Source organism: Lissotriton vulgaris, chromosome 4_1 (genome assembly GCF_964263255.1).
Source record: "Lissotriton vulgaris chromosome 4_1, aLisVul1.2, whole genome shotgun sequence".
In the NCBI taxonomy this organism is placed as follows: domain Eukaryota; kingdom Metazoa; phylum Chordata; class Amphibia; order Caudata; family Salamandridae; genus Lissotriton; species Lissotriton vulgaris.
Genome location: NC_141691.1, coordinates 979,145,627 through 979,168,885, shown reverse-complemented (window position 1 = coordinate 979,168,885; position 23,259 = coordinate 979,145,627). Strand labels below are relative to the sequence as shown.

General features: G+C 42.5%; 1 protein-coding gene across 2 annotated transcripts in view; it reads left to right on the top strand.

Annotated features, from left to right (window-relative positions):
• The window catches only part of ZNF407 (zinc finger protein 407), a 1,778,346-nt gene that overhangs the window by 291,656 nt on the left and 1,463,431 nt on the right, over positions 1–23,259 (top strand). For both annotated transcript variants that reach the window (XM_086965237.1, XM_086965238.1), the window contains exon 4: positions 20,579–20,693. In XM_086965237.1, coding sequence (XP_086821363.1) covers positions 20,579–20,693 — 115 coding nt within the window. The remainder of the gene's footprint in view (positions 1–20,578; positions 20,694–23,259) is intronic.

Here is a 23,259-nt window from a genome sequence, read left to right as displayed (position 1 = left end):
CTTAGCAGTAGGTTTCTGTTACCACCTCTTTCTCCCGGTGGTATACGAGCAAGGTAAAAGGATTTTATAAGACTCCTATCACTGTTGTGGTACTGCTCAAAGTACTGTGCCACTGGGTAAGACGGATCCCTGTTAGAGATCGGTTTCATGTGTTCTAATTATGGGCTTTTTCATAGGGTGTACTGTGCTCCCTATGCACTGCTTGCTACAGGGACACAGCAGGCAGTATACGGTATAGTTTGTATTGCAATTCATTAAGTGTTTGATTTTCTTGGGACATCTTCTTGGGACATCTATTTCCTGGTACTAAATATGTTAGCACCTTCAAGCTGTATTTACAGGCTTTGCACTTCGTGCATGGGAAGAAACCTGTTCTACTTCTGTTGGAACCCTTAGTCATGTTGGTAACATTACTGTGTACCAACAAGTCTTAGAGTGATGGACCTCGTGTATATGTTACTGATGGGTAATCAGGTAGGTCAGGAGCCAGTGTTAGATCAGTTTTTTTTAAGACATGACTGTTTTTTTCGGAGTATTTTGTAAATCACTGAAATGTTCTCTGAAAAGTCTGTAATGAATCTCAGTTTGGGTCCTTCATCTACTTGTTGTTTTTCATTTAACAGATCTTCCCTTTTTGTATTGTGTACCCTTACTTCAGCTCTTTTTATTATAACTTTCTTTGGGTAACTTCAGACCTCCTAGCGACCTCTCTTGCGGGTGGATTTCATTAACCATCTCTGGTGCTGTTTCTTTTGGTTTAAAGGAACTCACCATAGGGAATGCTTCATTTCAGTTTTTTAGGAGGTAGCAAGAAGTTCCCTGCAGTGGGCTTTCTTTATAGACTCGTACAGATTCTGTTGTCTGCACTGATTTCACTTACGAATCTTAAGTTGACATCATTGCAGTTAAGAATTGAGATGTGCTCCTAATCTGGTTCAGTATTACCTCTCCATATAATGATGAGGTCATCTATATATATTTGGCCAACATAATAACATGCTCCATCCAGAGGTCATTCTCCTTCCTGGGGGCGAAGGAGGTACCCATCAGTGTACAGTGTGTTAGCCTGTAGTTCTGGCCTACAAATGGGGAAATGTTATTTGTGAGGCAACATTTTACACATTGCAGCAACATCTTATTGTGATCATTTTATATATATATATATATATATATATATATATATATATATATATATATATATAATTAATATTTTTGGGGGGTGAGAATTTCTATCACATACAATGTCACATTGCTCAATAGAATCAGTGAAATTGTTTCCAATACTGTAAATCCTCCTTGAAATCATCAGTGTTGCAATCAGGTTATGTTCAAGAATGTATCCTCCTTTTTATTTACGAAGATATCTAGACATCAAAACACAATGTCATCCATTCAGCAGGAATACTGATACTGTCGCTTTTGATGCTCCTTCGATAGTGGATGTAGGGTGGGCATAGCCCATTTTGTCTGACAAACTCCTTATTTATATATTGGAGCTTTATCATGGATACATCAGGATTAAGTACATATAGAAGAATATCATAGACATATAGCAATAAACTTTAATCACCAGTATCCGTGAGCAGAGGATATCTACTACCCTAAAGACCAGAGGCTTAAGCGTCAAGGCAAATGATAGTAACACTGGGGGCAATCCTATTTAGTGCCATCCATAGGCAGAAGAAGCCAGAACAAACACCTTTCCCTTTGCTTTAGCATACGGTTCTGCATAAAATATACAAATCGAAGCCAAACCCTTTGACCCAGTACCCATCGTTTTTAGAGTGACAAACATATGCTTTCAGCATCAGACAAGAAGATTACTGTTAACTCTAACACTTTTTGTGTCATGTGGGAAAATTGATTTCAACCTTTCAGTTGTGCCTGAAGAGATGCTAACATCTTAAGCACCAAGAGTGAGTGCAAGATCAGGAATTCAATGGGTCTACTTTATTTATTTAATGTTTTCTATAGCGCAAATATGACCCAATCCTGGGTGTCGGAGCGCTTTACAAATCAACTGCAATCAGTTTCTTTCATCGTTTACAAATTTACAATAATACAGATATTAAGTCTTAGTAGGTGATCACTTAGGTTATAGTAGTGTATGACATGACATACTTGCATATAAAATGTAATAACATCCCTAAAGAAAATGTGGAGTCACAACTCGAAGACTGTTACAAAACCAGACCAATAACCATGTGGCTTGACAGAGGTACCTTCTTTAGCCATCGTCCCTGAATCTTGTGTATGGACATTGGTATCCCTCCAGGTCTGACTGAGGTCCATAGGTGAGACTAGATTAAAGCCCCCTGACTTGTGCTATCTCCGGAGTCATTACTCTGATAATAGCAGTCCAATCATCCTGATTATCTTCACTTTTTAGCACAACTGAAAATTGTAGCATTAGGAATGACTAAACGGTCTCAAAGGAGCCGAGAGAGGACCCTTGTTACTTAAGGGAGGAATTTACTCATGAGAAAGGACTTAGGCTCTTTTTTGAATCTCGAGACCGAGGTGATTTCTCTCATATTCGGAGGCAATGCATTCCAAATTCTTGGCGCAGCTCCAGAGAATGCTCTGTCGTATGTTCTTTTCTAATGGAAAATTGCTGGTTTCAGTAGGAAATTAGTGGCCCCACTCGAGGCCTTCAGAAATCGAAATTTTCTGGACAAGGTAAAGAGGTGTTTTGTAGTGTAGAGCTTTGTGTGCAATACATGCCATCTTTAGCTGCATTCTTGCCTTGTATGGTAGCCATTTGTGCTTTCAGATGTGGAGTGATGTGGTCAAATTTTCTTGTACCCGTTACGGGTCTCGCTGCAGCCTTCAGGCAGGCTTATGGTGGAGCTGTTGAAATCTTAGGGAGCCCTGCTAGAGTTGTGCATCCATACTCAATCCTTGAGATAACCAAAGCTTGGAGAGCCGTTTTCAGGTCAGCAGTGTCGACGGTTTACATTTTCTGAGATAGCTCAGATGGAATCAGGCATTTTTTGCCATAGTGTTGATGTGACCTCTCATGTTTAACTCCTTATCCAGCGTGATTACAAGTGACTTTGTAGAATCAACTAGAATCCTGGTACCGTTTAGTGCTGTGATGAAATTGGTCCCTTCCTTGAGCATTGTGGAGTATTTAGGGGGGTCGATCAGAAGGAATTCAGTTTTATGTGAGTTGAGTTTAAGATGATTGCTTGAAAGCCAGAGGATGGTCTTTTGAAGTGCTTGGTTCAATATGTTGATCTCTTCAAGCGAAGTGTTGTTCATATGCAGCTGAGTGTCATCTGCATACATGTGGAAGGAGATGTTCGCCTGCTGCAGCACTTCAGTGAGTGGCTCAATGTACAGGTTGAATAGGAATCGGGATAGAGTTGAACCTTGAGGAACTCCAATAAGACTCAGGGATGGAAGGGTTAGCATGTGGTTCACCAAGAATCTTTGCGATCTGTTCTCTAAGAAGGAAGGAAACCATTTTAGGACTGTACCCGTAAAACCCATCCTATTCTCCAGTCTGTCTAATAATTTGCATTGATTTATAGTGTCAAATGCTGAAGATTGGTCGAGGAAGACTAGTAGACAGGTTTCGATGCGGTCTAGAGCAAGTAGAGCGTCATCAACTATGTGCATAATTGCTGTTTCCGTGCTGTGGTCTGGTCTAAACCCTGATTGACTGTCGTTTAGAAGCTTATATTCTGTGATGTCTGTTCAGTTGTTGTTGACCACATTTTTCCAAAACCTTGGCCAGTAAGGGAATGTTGTTTAGATCCGAAGGATTCTCAGTTGTTTTTTTCAGTAGAGGAATGACCTTGCCTGTTTTTAGGCAGTCAGGGAAGGAACCTTGGGAAAGCGAGGCATCAATTATTTTAGTCCAACTAGGGATAACTGTAGGCCAACATTTTGCGGGAAGAGGATCGTTGTAATGCTTGTGCGGTTTTAAGGACAATAAGGTTTTTTTTTTAAAACAGTTTTTATTTGCAATTGATCAAGCAGTGAAAACAAATCAAACAAATACAGTTGTCTCCTGTTTCAGCAATCAAGGCTAATCGACTTCATATCCATGACAGTGTGTGAGCTTAGGACATTATTACTACAGTATAAACACCTCGGACCCTTTCACCCCGTATACCACCCGCCTGACAATAAGGTTTTAGCAATCTGTTCCTGATCATAAAGTTTGAAGGTTGACCAATGGGCTTTATTTTTGGGCACTCTTTGTGCAGGCTGGGCTGGCTGTTTTGCTTCTCTTAGTATTCCTATGAGTCATGAGATTATCAGCAGTAACCTTAAGTTCTCTTTCCAGGGAGCTATCTTTGGAAGTAAAAATTGCTGTAAAGTCTTCATAGCTCAGAGCCGATTGAGCGGTTAGTTGAGAGAATTTGGCTAATTTGTTCGACTGATCCTTTCAGTAGATCAGAGAGTTTTCTCGGTCTGTTCATAGGGTTCTCAAGTTCGTTTCTAAAAAAGTCTTTTTTTGACTGGAGTACGCTTTTATTATAGGCTTTCCTGAACTTTCTTAGCTGATTAAGATGTGGTGATGATGGGAGCAGTCTTCATTTCCTTTCTGATAGTCTGAGTTTCCGTCTTTCTTCATTTAGAGAGCCATTGAACCAAGGCTTTTTATCTTTAATTAGAATTCTTTTGAGTTTTAAAATGGCTAAGTTATTGATTACTTTAGTCATTGTACTGTTTTAATGATCCGTAAGCTCGCTGACGTCCACCATTTCATGAGGAGGTTGAAGTTCGTTCTCGCAACTTGCTGTTAGTGACTACATGTTCAGGCCTTTAGTATCTCTCACCCATTGCTTAGGCTTGACTGCTTGTGTGGCTCCTTTCTTATTTAAGGATGTCATTTGGAAGGTGATGATGTGGTGATCTGACCAGTCGCAAGGAACAATGGTGATTGAGTCTACCTCGTTTTCTTTGGATATGAATCAGTCTAAAGTAGTGCCTTTAGAGTGAGTTGGAAGACCACAAGCCTGCACTAGAGAATGGTCTTCTAGGAAGTTTCTGAAAATATTGACCTAAGGTCGTTTCAATGTAGATTGCAGTCCCCTAGAAAGATATCAATGAAATGTAGATCAGAATTTGCTGTAATAAGTTCCATTAGTTGGTCTATGAACAATGCATTCTTACCTGGGGAGTGGTAGAACGTGTGTAGTTTAAAGTGTTGATTATCTGAGAGACGTAGAGAGAGCCCCAGGTATTCACAGGACTCAAGAGGGTCAGAGTGACCTTTGGAGATGGATATGTTTGATTTGTGCAATACAGGCCACTCCTCCACCTGTTTTGTTTAGCCTATCTAGTCTCGCAATATTGTAGTTTGGTGGAACCAAAAGGTCTAGGCACGTGGATAATGCAATATTGAGCCATGTTTCCGTTAGAATAGCTACGTCAATAACCTTGGTTCAGGATTAGGTCACCGCTGCATGTTTCATTGCTGTAGGGCAATTTAGTAGTAAGCACAAAAGCGGTTTCGGAGTGCTTTTTTGAATAGAGTCTTGCTCTACAGCGATTAATGATATTTCTTTCAGGTTGTTGACATTTAGCTTTCTGGGATTCATCTGTATTGTTCTGTTTACGTTGATCAGGACCGCTCTAATTTGTTGATCATTTCTCTTCGGAGGGGGGGGTGGGAGGGGGGGTCGGACTGGATGACAACTCGTACGATTGCAATAAGGAGTGAGACCGTCAGATAACTGAGTATTTTGCGAGGGCGAAGAATCCTATTGGACAGAGGCAAAGGGGTCGTGTTAATCTTGTCAAGTTTGTTGTGTAAAGAGTGTACTGATTTTTTAATCTGTATGATTTTGCAGAGATAGCTTTCTGAGCGGAGTAAAATATTCTTCATGTTCCTAAGGGCGCTTTGCATTTCTGTTGCTATCCTATCAGTCTGGGCATTGAGTGAGTCTAGCTTCATTCGTGGTGGAGGGGAGAGAAATGGAGCTTGCAGCTTGTCTGCCGTCGTGTAGATCTGAACTCTAGATGTATCTAGTTCCGTGTGATTGTGGCTATTTACTTTTTCTTCTAAAGATTTTTCCTTCAACTGTAGGGTGAGATCGGCACTAGTATTGTGCTCTTACCTAATGAAGTTCTGACCGAAGGAAGATGTATCCGAGAGCCCCTCACTTTGCACGGTATTGGATGTAGTCGCTCGAGGTGTGTGAGGGGTGGATGATGGGCTATATTTTAACTGGTTTGCAACTATGGGCTTATTGTTAATTACTTTAGGTATGCCCAAAGACTGATTGGAGGCTAACCTGCAAGTCTTAGCACTGCATATTGTGCTGCGGTATGGGGGCTATTATCTTGGAGTAGTGATACTGACTCCATGTGCTGTATCCACTAGTTTCAGAGTTGCTGAGCAAAGATTTAATCTGCTGGATATCAATGCCAGTCCTCTTTTCATTAATAGCCAATGTACTTTGTAATGTATAAGTGTTCGTATTTTCGGTGAGGGTTGTTCGAGGCATGTGGGCTGCTGAATTCATATCTTGTGCATAGATCGCCACCTAGTGTTGGGTCCGGATGATTGCACTTGTTGTCTTGGAAGAGTTTTCGAAGTATCACGAGATAGGTGACTCCTCCCTTGGACTACAGTGCGCATGGGCATCCTCTCCATCCTCAGATTGTTTTTTTCCGCCATTGGGTTCGGATGCAAACTCCTACACTCCAACTTCGGAAGCAAAAACAAAACTTTTCTAAAGGCCAAAAGGCCTTTGGTTCGACGGTATTGTTCTCGATCGGTACCTCTTTACTCGATCCTGCCTTCCATCTCCAAGCGGTCGTCGACGCGGGCCGTTGGGCCTTTTCAACGCCACGTGAGCCGACCGTCGATGGAAAGAAGCCCATTTAAAAGGTGCCCGCAATGCCACGCCAAGTTCCCACATACTGATAAGCACTCAGTATGCAACAAGTGCCTTTCCCAGGACCATAAAGAGGAAAGCTGTTCAGCCTATGCACAGTTTTGATCCAAGAAAACTATTCAGAACTGACGTGCAGCCAGGCAAGAAATGCAGCGACAGGCACCAGACCCGGACAACATCTTCGATGACGACCAGGAACTACAAGAGGCGCTGGACTCGGACCTAGAGATCCTCACCATAGAGGACTATTCGGACTCCGATGACGAGATCCCGCCGGGGCAAATCGTGAGTACCCTGCCCCCGACACCATCTACCCCAAGAACAACAGCTCCGGTCAAGGCATCGCCAAAAGGCCTTAGCCAAGATCATAAAAAAGTTTTGATTGCCCCGCCATCCGGCTCGGCTCCGAAACCGAAACCTTCAGAAACCCCATGGCCCAGTAACATCCTCCCGAAGAAGGTTCCAGAGCCAAAGAACGTCGCCGACCCGAAGGGCGTCGATCCAAAAGCGGCCATACAGCCAAAGAGCGTCGAGCCGAAAAAGACTGTCGAAAAAGAAGGCCGCACAGCCCAAACCTGTCGAGCCGAAACACGTTGTCGACCCGAACAAGGCCACGCAACCCAAGGGCGCCGAACCAAAGAAGGTCGCCGACCCAAACAAGCCTTCGGCACTGAAAAACGTCGACCCAACAAAAGGCGCCGTACCGAAGCACGTGTCCAAGCCAGAACGTCTTCTCGGACCGAAAACACCGGATCCGAAGACGCCAGTCGATCCAAAAAAGAAAATAGACTCCGGGAAAGACGCTCAGCCGAAAAAAAACGAAAAACTCCAGTCGATACCAACAAAAACATCGACTCGGGAGATACCACTTCTCCGAAGAAGCCTACGGAGCGCAAAAAACGCGTCGACCCGAAAGACACAGTCAACCCGAAAAAAGGCCCGAGCCGAAAAAGCCGGTTCCTAAACCTAAAGTAGTCTACAAACCAAAGCCTAAGGTTCAACCCAGGACTGTTGAGGAAGAACTCTTCCACCCAGATCCCTCAGACGACCAAACTAAAATTTGTATTGACCCACAGACTGCTAATGTTACCATCCTGCATAGGAAATAGAGGCCTTTGGACTTTGAACCTCAGTCCCCCATTCCAATGAAGAAAAGGGACGTTGGGACTTCTCCTTCTAGACCCTTCATTACTTTTCAACCTATTATACCTACTACTCCTTTCAATCCTTATATTCCTTACTCTCCCTCTCATCACAGGGACGACGAGGGTAACACAGGGGGATGAGCCACAGCCTGAATATGACTTCCCACAGAACACTGACCCTTAGGAACCATGGGAAGAGCCAACTGACCCCTATAACACCCATCCCATCCTTGACATGTCCCCTTATCCTACTAAACCGTCTCCTACTGACGACACAGTAGTTTTTAATCAGCTCATAGATAGGGCTGCACAGTTCCACAACGTGGATATGCATAATGATCCCATTGAAGAAGACTTCTTGTTTGACACCTTCCCTACATCTGAAAAAAGTGTCAAAACACTTCCCATGTTAAAGGGAGTTCTGAAACATGCACCTGACCTATTTAAGGACACAGCCAGGGCACGGGTAATCCACCCCAGAATAGAGAAAAAGTATAGGGCGGCCCCTACAGACCCTACTTACATCAAAGGGCAGTTACCACTTGATTCACTGGTAGTGGCCAACGCACGTAAAAGGGCCAACTCCCAAACAACCGGGGAAGCCCCTCCCCCAGACAAAGAGTCAAAGATACTAGAGGCATCATGGAAAAGAGTAGCGGCACAAGCCTCCAACTCATGGAGGATAGCTAATACACAAGCTCTACTGGCTCGGTACGACAGGGCGCATTACGACCAGCTAGAGACCCTAATCCAACACCTACCTGAGCCTTTCAAAGCACAAGCCCAAGATCTCATACAGGAGGGAAAATTCATATCAAACGCCTCCATCAAATGCGCGCTTGACGCAGCAGATACTGCAGCTAGGTCAATCAACACTAGCGTTCTACTCCGCAGACATGCATGGCTGCGTATTTCTGTTTTTAAAAATGAGGTACAGTCCACTATCCTTAACCAGCCTGTTAACCAGGACTTTCTGTTTGGCCCTGCTGTCTACACCATTTTGGATAAAATGAAAAAGGACACAGAGACAGCAAAATCTATGGGGGCATTGCAATTTCAGCAACAAAGGGGCTCCTTTCGTCGCTCCTCATATAGGGCAAACACACGAGGACATACCTCACAAACAACGGCCTCATATAAAGGTAACGCACAAAGTTCCTTTGCAAAGAACACCACCAGAGGAGGCTACAGAGGTAACAATACCAAGGGAAGAGGACGTGGAGGCAATAATACCTGAGCCTCCACTGCCTCAAAACAGTGACTATCACACTACCTCCAGACCACATAACACCGTTCGGAGGCAGACTACACCAGTTCCTACCCGTCTGGAACACAATTACCACAGACAGGTGGGTGGGAGAAATTATCCAGTCTGGCTACTGCCTAGAACTGACTTCTACACCACCAAACATACCACCAAGACATCGTCCAATGTCCAGAGAACACATCACCCTATTACAACAAGAGGTGAACTGCATGCTAGAAAAGGGGGCCATAGAGCAAGTCCCTTTCCAACAGCAAGGGAAGGGAGTGTACTCCCTATATTTCCTTATTCCCAAGAAGGACGGCTCTCTCAGGCCAATATTGGACCTCAGACCCCTTAATCAATACATACTGTCGGAGCACTTTCATATGATCACATTACAACAAGTGCTCCCGTTGCTACAACAGGGGGATTTTCTAGCAACACTGGACCTCAAAGATGCGTATTTCCACATACCCATCCATCCAGCCCACAGAAAATACCTCAGGTTCACAATAGAAGTTCAACACTACCAATTCAAAGTTTTGCCCTTCTGGGTTACCACGGCTCCAAGAGTGTTTACAAAATGCTTAGCGACCGTGGCAGCACATCTCAGGAGGCAGCACGTCCATGTGTACCCTTACCTGGACGATTGGCTTATATGAGCAAAATCGTACCAACAATGCGCACCACACACGTCTCAAACAATCCAGCTGTTACACAGCTTGGGATTCTCAATCAACTACACAAAATCACATCTGCAACCATCCCACATACATCGGTACCTGGGAGCCACCATAAACACCTCAGTGGCAAAGGCGTATCCAAACCCAGCAAGGATAGCCAGTATGCACACTCATTCGAAAATTCCAGCCACAACACTCTCTCCCAGCTCAAGTCTTTATGCAGCTCATAGGCATGATGGCCTCCTGCATATTCATTGTCCCCCATGCCAGACTACAAATGCGCCCATTACGGGAATGCCTAGCACGGCAATGGAACCAGGCTCAAGGACAACTAAAAGACCTAGTGTTGTTAGACAGTCGCACTCACAACTCTCTGCAGTGTTGGAACCCACAATTCTTTTCCAAGGGGCGACTGTTCCAAGAGCCTGTTCCACAACTAGTACTCACAGCGGACGCATCACTGACTGGCTGGGGAGCCCACCCATCTCCTTCAATACACGGTACAGGGGCTCTGGACAAACAAGCAGAAAAGGCTGCAACTAGAGTTGCTAGCGATATTCCTAGCCCTGAAAGCATTTCAAAACTACTTGTACAGCAAGACGGTGTTGATCCGGACGGACAACATGACCGCAATGTACTATATCCAGAAACAGGGAGGAACGCATTCTCCACAGCTGTCCCATCTGGCACAGAGCATCTGGAAGTGGGCGATTCCAAAAAACATTTTTCTCCTAGCAGAACACCTTCCAGGGAAGGATAACCAAGTTGCTCAGCAGGCACAGCCAGCAATTATAACAAAGAGAGGGAACAGAAAGTGGACAATATTTATCGGGGTCCAATGTACGTGTCCTACAACTTGGAAATCAACAAAGAGTGTACAGAGTTCCCCACATGGGGTAAAGTGAGCAAAGGGACACCTCTCTCTCTAGGAGCGTACGCGACAGGGATGTGGTAACCCCTTTACGGAATTAAGGATGCCTCACACAATTCACAGGTTGGACGGCTGTTGCCATCCCACCCGATGATCGTATCGTGTCATCATTGGCCTCCTGCTCCTGCGGCAGGTTGGCGATGCAATGCCTGTCGGGTAGCACGAAGTGCTACACTTTAGCGGAGTTCTTTTATTCCTTAGCCAATGGGTGCGTGTGTGTGAGGGGCCAAAGACAAAGTGCTGTAGTGAGCGTGAGTGAAGTTTAAAAGAGGTCAGTAAAGTCCATTAAGACAACTTTAATAATATGGCTCACTGCCTTATTAAAATGGTGAATTGAGGGGTACTGAGGCGCAACAGCTAGGGAGATCTGGCCTCATTCAACCCTCAATAATGGTGTGGTCTGGTCAACATGTTTCATGCCTCTCGGGCAATTCATCAGGACCTATGTGCTCATAAACTTGCTACGAATTCCCCTATTAGAAGGAATCGAGTATACGACCTGCAAGGTGTCGTGGGATCAATTCCTACGTAGATTCCCGCCCTAAGAGTGGAAAAGGAAGGAGAGAAGGGCACAGTCAATGATATGTCTGTCTAGTTGTATACGTTTACATGTGGTAAATTCATGCAGGCAGAGTTGTGGCTCAATGACCTCAACCAAGGGAAGGTGACGACGCTCGTGACAGAGAGGATAATATACAAAATTAAAATGGGGGGACAAAGGATTTATACTGTAAATCTCATATGCGGTCAAAGATAAGGATGCATTAATTTGATACACATATGGAAAAGTACACCATGCTCGCTCACACGTGTGTGCTTTACAGCCAAAGGGTCGTGTGTGCATTCACACAAATTAAACATTGAAAAATTACAAACTTAGAAACTAAAAAGCTAAGCGCTTAAAAGCTTCAACCCGTACTGAAGGGACTGCGCTGGATGCGAAGTGGCAAGTGGCACAGAGCATCTGGAAGTGGGCGATTCCAAAAAACATTTTTCTCCTAGCAGAACACCTTCCAGGGAAGGATAACCAAGTTGCTCAGCAGGCACAGCCAGCAATTACACAAATGGGAGATTCACCCCAAGTCCTCCAACCATTCTTCGAGGAGTGGGGTCACCTAGAAATAGACCTGTTCGCCACAAAAGAAAACTCCAAATGCCAATACTTTGCCGCCAGGTTCCCACATCCATTGTCACAGGGCAATGCGATATGGATGAACTGGTCAGGCAGATTTGCGTACGCTTTTCCCCCAGCACCACTGATCCCGCTGGTAGCACTCAAACTGCGGCAACACTCCCTCACACTGATCCTAGTTGCTCCCACATGGGCGAGACAACCTTGGTACACAACGTTCCTAGAACTCTCAGTAGTTCCCCATCAAAGACGACACCCTGCGCCTCATCTTCTAACTCAGAACCATGGACAAAATCAGACACCCAGATCCCAACCAAATGAACCTAGCGATCTGGCTCCTGAGGTCTTAGAGTTTGGATATCTTAACTTGCCCCCAGATTGCATGAATATCATTAAGGAGGCAAGAAGACCAACCACACGAGCGTGCTATGCAGCTAAATGGAAAAGATGTGTTATTTACTGCAACAATAACCAAATCAATCCATTAGACGCATCAATACAAAACATTATATGTTACCTGCTGCACCTACAAAGATGTAACTTAGCATACTCTTCAATACGGCTACACCTTGCTGCCATTGCAGCATACCTTCAAAACAGACAACACCTTTCACTGTTTAGAATACCATCAATCAAAGCTTTCATGGAGGGTCTAGGACGCCCCCTTCCCCAGTCTCGAATCTCAATATAGTGCTTACCAGACTCATGGGCCCTCCTTTCGAACCTTTACATTCTTGCGAAATACATTTCCTAACGTGGAAAGTTGCTTTTCTAGTGGCCATCACCTCACTCAGACGAGTGAGTGAATTACAAGCGCTTACAATTCAAGAACCTTTCATGCAGGTACAGGCCAACAGGGTGGTTCTTATAACAAACCCTAAATTCATGCCTAAGGTTGTATCCAATTTCCATATCAACCAATCAATAGAACTGCCAGTGTTCTTTCAAAATCCAGTCAGTAGCTGAGAGAGCACTGCACACACTAGACGTAAAGAGAGCTCTACTCTACTATGTGGACAGAACTAAATCCTTTCGTAAAACAAAGCAACTGTTTGTTGCATTTGCACCACAGCACAAGGGGAATCCAATTTCAAAATCGGGAATAGCCAGATGGATAGTTAAATGCATTCAGATATGCTATCAAAAGGCAAAACGCACTTTACCCGTCCCCCCAAGAGCACACTCCACTAGGAAAATGGGGGCATTCATGGCTTTCCTAGGAAATATTCCTCTTGAAGACATCTGTAAGGCAGCCACATGGTCCACCATACACACTTTCACAAAACATTACTGTGTAGATGTACAAACAAAACAGCAAGCTGCTGTAGGCCAGTCTGTTCTCAAAACTCTTTTTCAAACTGCTGCAGCTGGCACAGGTAGCCATCGCTAGAGGAGATACTGCTATACAGTCTATGCACAAGATATGAATTCAGCAGCCCACATGCCTCGAACGGAATATGCTACTTACCAGTATGCATCTGTTCTTAGCATGTAGGGCTGCTGACATTCATATTGCCCGCCCTCCTCCCTGGTGCCTGTAGCAGCTGCAGCATTCTCTCTGGCATGGCCATCTCTTACTTTGCTATCTCCATCTCTGCCACAATGGCGAAAAACAATCTGAGGATGGAGAGGATGCCCATGCACACTGTAGTCCAAGGGAGGAGTCGCCTATCTCGTGATACTTTGAAAACTCTTCCAAGACAACAAGTGCAATCATCTGTACCCAACACTAGGCGCGATCTATGCACAAGATATGAATGTTAGCAGCCCTACATGCCAAGAACAGATGCATACTGGTAAGTAGCATTTTCCTTCTGGTGCATTGATTTAACGTGATCTTTTAGCTTGCTGAAGTAATCAAATAGTTTCAGATCTTTGTTGGCTGCCTGTAAGATTGCCGTGCCATTTTTAGGTCGAGCCTAGAGCAGCGCACATGCACTGCTTGCTCAACTTTTAGTATTGGGCTTTAGAAAGCTCACCACACGCTTGTGCTTTTGTTTTTCTCCCAGGCTAATGGGCTTTGCGTGCGTCTTTCTAAGAAAGACAGGCCACAATTGGGCAAAGGCAGGTGTCTGTCCCGCCTTTGCTCCGCCCACGGCATATTGCTTGCAGTTACCCGCACAGGCCACATCTGTTTTCAATTATCGTGCCCAGACACGGGCGCGATCATTAAAAACAGAATGCTCGCTGTGGCGCCCGAACGCGCACCACTCGCGGGCTTGTTTAGCATGCAAGTATTTTTGATATGTTGTCAAATGCTTAATATTTGCTTGATTATGTATTGTATATTGTATGGCCTGTTTTTGTCAGGCTGTCACAGTAAAGTCCTATTTTGTTATGGTACCATGTGCGTCGTGCTAGTGTGTTCACACAGCCCAAACGTGCGCCCACCACATGCAGGCCCTCCAGGCAGACATGGGAGCGGAGGCACTGTGCATCACATCTTTCCGTTGAACTCTAGCTGCTGACATCTGCTGTGGCCTGCAGGTCTCACATTCAAATCATGGCCAAGGCTAATTCCGTCGTCCATCCATCTGAGGGAGGGAAACTGAGTACCATTTAAATGGGCAGCACTTGCACCTGACCTTTACAGAGCTTAGAGATGGCAACGTTATGGTATGAAGCACTATGTATAAAACAAGTTCTGTTATTTTACTTAAGCTTGCCTGACTTTGCAGGCTAATCACTTATCCCCTTCCATCCAGGTTCTTTCGTCTGTTCGGCTGTCTCCTCAATTCGGCCCTGCACTGTTGTTGCAATACGTCATAGAAAGTTCTATACATGGCGAGTACTCTGTGCGTGTAATGCAGTCATGGTGGGATCTGTGGTAGGTCCTGTAGAGAGATCTCCGAGATGGTACATTACAATTATAGTGACATCTACTTGGAATGTACCACATGGGGACCGGAAAGTCCATGGTAGCTGCCCGGCAGTCGTGGAATGTTCCAAACACAGCGCTGTGCATGACCTTCCCTGGTATGCACCACTTGGTGACAGGGACGTCCATGATGGAATGCCATCAAAGTCAATGCGTTCTACAGTCTATCATGCAGTGATGGGGTATCCTACACATAATGCATGCGTAACGACAACTTGACTCGTGCCATGGTGATGGGGAAGTACATGTTAGTTGCTATAAAGGATGTTTTGAAAATAGTGTCACGTATGACGGTTATGTGGTTAGTGCCATGCGCTGGCAAGGAGACCCATGTCTGCTGCTAAGTAGGCATGGGACATGGCAGACGCAGTGTTGTGCATCAGGGCTACCTGATACATATCACACGAAGTCTATAGTGGCTACCACGTTAGCTGCCGCGCATTGAGTGACAATTCTTGGTGACTGGGGAGCGGCTGGTTTACATTTTGAGGGCCACACATTTTTATTACACATCAGTTCTATATCCTTGTATTTGTTCCACGCTGGCCCTCTTTTCAGCTCTTTCTACTGAAGTGACGAGAGCAACACAAGGTGTCATTGATAGCTGAAGTGGGCATTGCCTCTGTACTTGTTAATGAAGTGAGTGTAACCCGCCGATTCAACAAGGGGTGATTGAAGACTGGCCACCCCGATCCAACGTAGGCAGAATAGTCAAGATGGTGTAGTTCAGACAACATTCAGGTGAATACAGACGTGGTCTTGATAGAAAACAAAACTGGAACCTTCATCCGAGGGTACGGTGTGGTTGGGAGAAACAAGTTGGGTGTTTGGTGGGAGGCCACCAGACAGAACAAACGCCATTGTAAACCCTTTCTTTAACCATAGTTAGGAAAGAGGTAGTCAATCAAATAACCACCAGAGCCCGTGCTGCCGAATGCTCCAGAGCCCCCTATTGGCACACCTGCATGAAAGAAAACATGGCTCCTGTGAGGAAGTGCTTGCCTCACAGCTCTCTTCAACTCTGCCTTCCGGCCCCTGCTGGGGAATGAAATGCGTGACTCACTCACAACTCCTTTACCCTTTGGGGGACGAAGGGCAGGGGGGTGCTTGTCTCACTCCCCTCTTACTCTGGTTTGCTTAAAGACACTGGTTGGGTTGAAGGACTTGACTTTGTCGTGTATGCCTTCTGGATGCTGTTTCGCACATGAAACGCTTCTCTTGTACCTCTCTTACACTCGTCTTCCTTAACAGCACCATAGGGGGTTGAAATGATTGACTCGTTTCTTATCTTCCACTCATCTGGCTTAGCAGCACCTGAGGGATGCCGAAGCACTGAATGAGTAGGCGCCACTGGATTCAAGAGAGAAGCCTCCCCCCCCCCCCCCACCCCCGGTTAATTAGGACCTGCGGTGATGGGGTGACCTGACACCTAGAGAAGGCCTGTCGCTTCTTGAGAAACAAACAAGGGCACGGCCAGAAGCTTGTCGCAACCAGAAAAGGGAACATGTGGGTGGCTTCGCTTTGCAGAAGTAGGTGTTGGAGAATGTCAGAGTGAAATGACACAAGGACGGGGCTCATGGGGGACCCGGACATTGGGATTAAAAATCGGCCCGGGCACGCTGATTCGGCAACATTTTACTAAAATAAGGGGTGGGGGAGGGGGAAATAAAAAAAAATGCACTGATTAGTTTACACTGGCGAAACACACCTGCAAACAAGTGAGGCCACTTTTGCTCTGGACCCCTGCCCCCGCTCAATATGCATATATTAATGGGCAGGCCCAGCGAGAGAAAGGGAGTGACACCTCTGCCCATTGATAAAAAGAATTTGCAATGCAATAGGTCTCGCATTTACATTATTTTGAGCTATTGACATTGTAAATGACAATGTTTTTTTTTTGTTTTTCTTTTTTAAAACCTAATATAAAAGGCATTGTCATTTGCAATGTTAATAGCTTAAACTCCTGTAATGCGAGACCTATTGCATTGTAAATGCTTGTTGTAGTATGTTAAGTTCATTGTGGCTCTCAAATGTTTTGAAGGCATTATCAGTATCTTAACTCCATAAGGGATGTTTCTTGACTCCTTGATGCTGAGAAATTTAGCCACAGTGGTGTGCATTAGCCAGAGCTCTAGTGAAGAAAATTAAGTAATTGATAATTATGCAGTTTTTAGAATTGTAGGAAGGATCTGAGAAGTGTTTAGGGTTTTTTCTGAGCAGGTTGTGCATCATGTTCGCGCTATATAAAACTTTATAAATAAATAAAGGATTTGGTAGCGTTCCTGGAGAGATTTGGAGGGTAGACTATAGAGAAGGAATTAGAACCTGCCGGTATTAGATTCACTCCTTTCAGCTTAACGGGCATAGTGTAACTCCTGATATAGAATTTCCCGCTACCCTGTCTAGGTTAAGGTCTAAGGCAATTGATTATCACATAGTGATATTGAGAGCGACCTACGCTAATAATGATCATCTATGGTGCAGGTCATGTAGGCTTGCGAACGGCCGCCACTGTGTGATGAAATTGTCTATACAAACCACTTCCTACAGCCTTCCTTTCCTAGTTCCCATAGTGATAGTCTTTCTCAAGTAGTCCCACTATGTTTATTTGTTACTGTTCTAATGACGATCCTCTTTCTATTTTTTTTAATTGTGTTTCTTTCTTTCTTTATAAGCAAGTATTTGTTTTTTACTTTAAGCAAGTACTAGTTCCTGTGTGGACAATTTTGCGACACTCTCAATTCTAAAATGTGCAGGGTAGCAAGTAAATATTGAGCTGTAAGTACACCAGCAAAATAAAAAATCCGCAAAATATTTTCATGCAGTTTTTCAATTCCAACATTGTGTTTTCACTAACAAATGAAAGTGGCTCATTTAAAAAAGAAAATGTAAATTAATGTCCACCCATTGACGTTTGCAAGCTGAGGTGACACGTTTGTGTTAGATGAGCAAAGCACAAACTTAAAAAAAAAAATCTCCAGAAAGGAACAAAATGGCAAATAGACATTTACTGTGGGGTGGGGGCTGGGGGAGGTGTAGAGGCAGACTATAGTGAGAATGCGTTCTGTCACAGGAGATCACTCAATTTCTAGCCTCCCAGCCCTTTGTTTTTCTTATTTTGTCTTTGTTTTCAACAAAACCCAGTACATAATAATATGGAGAAAAACATTGAGTGAACAGATATCTGTCCCCTTCCCTGTGCCCTCCCACAGAACGCCATGACATGACCATTTCATCACGCTTTGGTAATGCATATCATTTTGTTACAAAATACATTCATATCATATCCATTCAATAAATGCTTTTACTTTAGTGTTATCAGGCCAGACTTATAACATTCTATTACATCTCGCTTCCTTCCATCCGATTGTTAGCCCACAGTCAACTAGATCTTCGCGGGTCTGTTATTTTCTCTCCTTTCTACAACGGTTTGTAGTCAGATGGTACATTAAAGTTGTCAGGACAAAGCCCTGTATATCTGTTTTTGTTTTCCACTTTTTCATCTTCTGCTTGTGCCAGCTTTATCATTTTCCTCGCCAGTATAGCTAATAAGGGGTAGCTCCCCAGAAACGGGTTGGAAAAAAACCTGTAAATTGACACTGTTGTTAATTCTGGCGAAAATTATGCTTGGGAAAATGTGTAAAGCTTCACAAATTCATAAATTGGATAAGGAAGATAACCGATGAAAAAATGTTTTCGATGAACTAGATAAGTAAATATAAGAGCCACCCTGTAGAGGGAGAGAATAGGTGACTTTTTCGCATTATCTATATGGGGCACAAGTAAGGAATTAAAATGTATTTATTTAAATCTTTGACAAAGTCTTTGAAACTTTCCGTACTCTGTGCTTTTAAATTCGAATATCTTCTCCAGTTTTCTTACGAAATTATAGTCTATCTGCTTATTTGGAGTGCTGCCCCTATTTTTGAGGGACCAGTTGAGGTCCATTTTGATAATTTCTGCACAAAATAAAGTAGGTAGAGCAAAAAGAACGATGTTCTCTATCGTGATATGTTCCTTCGACTCACGGCTTGTATTAATTGGTATAATTAGGCCTGCAGAGGGAAAGCTAGAAGTAATGACAAGGGCTTTTGCTTTAGTTTAAAAAAAAAAAAAAGTTGCGAGTAATTTGACCTTTACAATTTTACGTTATTTGCACTAGCCACTTTATAGAATGCAGCAACCATTTGAAATGTCAGCAAATTAATGATTCATTTAGTTTTATCAGCACCATTTAAATAAACTGTGTCCTGCGCAGTGATTGATCGAGTGTGATTGCTGCTAGCTCCAGCCTCAACCTGCTTTTGACATTTAAACATATAAAGATGACTAGATATGACCATTCAGGTGCTAAATATATTTTACATCTACTTTTAACAGCACAGATGAAAGTATTAAGAGATCTGGTCTCATTGTCATTGAACTGTGAAATATTCAACCTTGTCTGCCCATGCTTAGTACTGTTGACTTTTTTATTTCCATTGGAAGATTAAAATTAAATGCTTCACTTTTCATCAACTTTTGGGAATTAAATTGAAATTTAAGAGACTAAATTCTTCACAGAGAACTTCTATTTCAACACGATACTCTTGTAGGATATTCTTTTTTTTCAAGGGCACCTCACAGAGGTTCATTGATCAAGTATGATGTAGTTTAACATTTTTCTTATCCGAGTTCTTTATGTACAGTTTATTGAAGCTCACAGAGATCTTATTTTGCACAGTGCCCATGATCCATTTTAAAAACACACCCTAAACATAATGCCAAGCCTCTGCAAGCGTACTGTGCTCATTTCATACTAAATGTTGTGTTAATTTAGAAATGTTGTTTTTAAAACTTCTGGAGGCAGAAATCTGGGCTTTATTTTGAGCTTTTTAATTTGTGTACCTGCTAATTAAACAGCAGCAGTGCGGAAGCATTATAGTGAGATTTTACATGCTGCCTTCCACTCTGTTTTTTTTCAGCAGGTGTCCCCAACTTCATATTTTCACAGTGCTTGTGTCTAAAATGGATAGCCCTGACTAAATGGAAAAGCTAGCAAACTAGTAATACGGTTAATTAATGATGGGATCACTTTTGTACTAAACAATTCATGATGTAATTAAGCCCCCCAGTATTAAAATGTTCTTAAATATGGCCCACACTGGGAATTTGACAATTGTGTTGGCCACTAGACCAAGCCTTTATTCATTTGATTAGATGTAAAAGCATAATATGGTCGTCGCAAGCATTTGCACACGTTTTCTAAAATTGCAACCCTCCCAGTGTGTTACAAATTGTACCCTGTGCTAACGTGCGTGCGTTAAAATCGAGTTTTAGAACTGGAATCACAGACCTCAAAAAAGAGATATGCGTTGATAAATTGTTTTACTTTTGCCCTGTACCTTGCACACCTGCAGATAACATTCTGTTTTCTTTAGCATCTTTTAAACTGCCTGCAGGACTATGTTATGATGTCAAATGTACGTGTTCGTAAGAATCTAATAGGATTTAATTTCAGACACAACACTAAGATCGTTCAGACTTATTTTGAAAAAGTCACTTTAGTTTCCTACCTCTACATATGGGGCAGAGCAACAGCTGCAAATGCGTGTCCAAATGGTTCTTTGTAAAAATGCTTTTGTTATTCTCGCAAATGTTCTTGCTTTTGGATGTGAATAGTCTGTTATTTACAATTCAACTCGTTTGCTGAATTTCATTTAGGATCAAAGCCATTCAAGTGCAAGATATGCCACTTTGCAACCGCTCAATTAGGAGATGCCAGGAATCATGTCAAGAGGCACCTTGGAATGAGGGAGTACAAGTGTCATGTCTGTGGGTGAGTAAATTGCTGCGGCCACTGTTGTATTAAGTGGAAGATGAGTGCAGGATACGCATTGCTTTGGCGTCCAAAACGGTGACTAGAGCATAAATGGCGGGCATTATGCATGCATATCCTGCTTTCCATTGTTATGGTAAATTCCTTAAATACAGTTATGACATGCTTCTCCCGCTTCGAATCCTGCATGGGAGATGAACAATTTTATGGGCTACAAGGTCAATTTGAACCTGTAATCTGTAAATTGACTAAATTATAGGATGTTCATTCACTTTGCGAGAGAGAACTGTAAATTCCATTTAAAGACATCAAAAATATATAATATAGCTTTAAGTATGTGTGTGTGTATGAACGTATGTTTGTGCCATGCCTTTGTAATTTTAGGTCCATTAGCGTGTCTCTGTGCTGCTGAGAGTTGTTATGCATTCACGAAACAAAACCAAAGATTGTGGTTCAAGCAATTCAATCTTAAATATTGCACATGTGGGACGTGTACATTTTTTTCCTTCAGATGGTAGGGTTTTATGTGTCTTTGTTTTTTCCCCCGCTTCTTCGAGCATTTTTGTTTTCCTTCTTTGCTTAATGAGTATTTCTTCTAAAGAATAATTTGTAATGTTTAATTGTCCTTCAAATGCGTTGCGTTTAATGGAATACACTGAGCCAATTTAATGCAAAACTAATTAATTTCAGAGAATTGTTTAAAAAGGTTTTAAAATGCCGTGGCACATATGGTATATCATCGGCATTGAAAGTTGGATTTTAATACCCCATTTCTGATTAAAAATATATTTTAACGTTATTATGCCTGGGAAATTAACTAATATATGCATCTTATAAAAACACTTTGCTCAAACCTGTGTGACCTGCTGCAGAGGTCTTTTGGCTAATGCAAAACATAGCTCAGGTTCAATTACGGGGAGCATAATTTGCAGATAAATGTAAAGGGTAATGTTCAGGTTGTAATTTGGACTGCATTTCTTTTTGTTGCTGCAATGCGCGGGAGAGTTTTGCATTGTCTATGATGAGTGACTTAGAATATACAACGTCTCATACTTATAATTTCTACTGTACAAGGATTTTTGTGAGAGGAACAATTGAATAGATATGCGTGTTTAAAGTGGAACTTCAAATTTTAATAAAAGGATATTCTGAATATTTCTTTAAGTCCTGCTCAAAGCTCAATACGTTTCCAAATTGAATGTTAGATGATAAGCAATCTTCTAAAGACGCCATAACACAATGTATTCAGTAACAATAATGTGTCACTTCATTTCACGATTGGATAAAAAGAAAGCAATGAGCAGTTGTCTAAGCCCATTGTCTTTTTTCTATAGAACCTTTTTTTAAACATATTTATATAAATTCAGAGGAATTTGGGCATTGAAAACGTGGAGTTCCGTCACTCTATCCATGACTTCACATCTTTAGTTTCCATTCAGTTATATTCTACTCTTGCAGAACATTCCTGCGCTCACATTAGTGTGAAGCAAGCAAAACATTTATTTCTGCTAGCAAAGAAGTTTTTTTCTTTATTTTGTTAGTTTTACGTTCGTACGTGTTACATATTGATGCTTGCAGCTATGAATTATTTGGGTAATCAAAATGTATAACTTATATTGGCTGCTAAATAAGTAGCGTTTAAGCTAATAACTTATATTCACAATTAAGTTGTTACATGGAGCGCAAAAACTCCTATAATAAACATATTATTTTTGCCCCAGATTTATTATACCTTCCCATTGATCATTTCTTTCTTTCAGTGTGATGCTGGACAGCACCACCAGCCATGACCCAGAGTCTAGATGGCAACCTGCAGAGTCCCCTTGCTAGAGATTTATTATTGCTTTTTAGGAGGGGTTACTCTTTTTTCATATTACCATCCTTCGCACTCTCTCACTTCCAAACATTGTAGCGCAGCTGTGTGTTTGTACATCACTTGGTAGCTTAAGACAAGTTTGCAAAATTCTAGTTTGATTATGTTTAGATGAGGGACATTGTGAGCAAGGCTAATAATATGAACAGAGTAGAGGACTGTGATTGGTTACACAGCTTCTAATATTACTATAAATATATCTGTTTGGAATCAGTGTTTATGTTTTCTCCTTGCCAAGACTTTCCTATAGCATTAGAATAGTTGTAGGGGCCATTATCCTGTCATAATGTTCTCCTTTACTGACAGTACCATTTAAGGTTGCATTTATTCTTAACAGGGAGGGTGGACCACTGTGTTGCATAAACCTTAAAAGAAATTGAATACTTTTTTCAGCAGTAAATAGAAGATTTGAAATAGAAAAATTTACTTTGTAACTTACTTTGACTCCCAAATCTCTGTACACTAAGAATTGCCATTTCCTTATGTATTTTCAAATTTGTTTAAATGTCTTGCACAATCTGCGACATGTTAAACAGGCTTTCCTTTTGAATAGTTAAATAACAAAAGTGAAAGAAGTCCCATAGTTTGTGTTTTTTCCTTCAGAATTTTTAGGAAACTGGAAAGGAATAATGCATTGATTTTATTTTTCTCTTTCCAGTCCACCTCATTCGAAGGTTGACATTTTATCTTTAG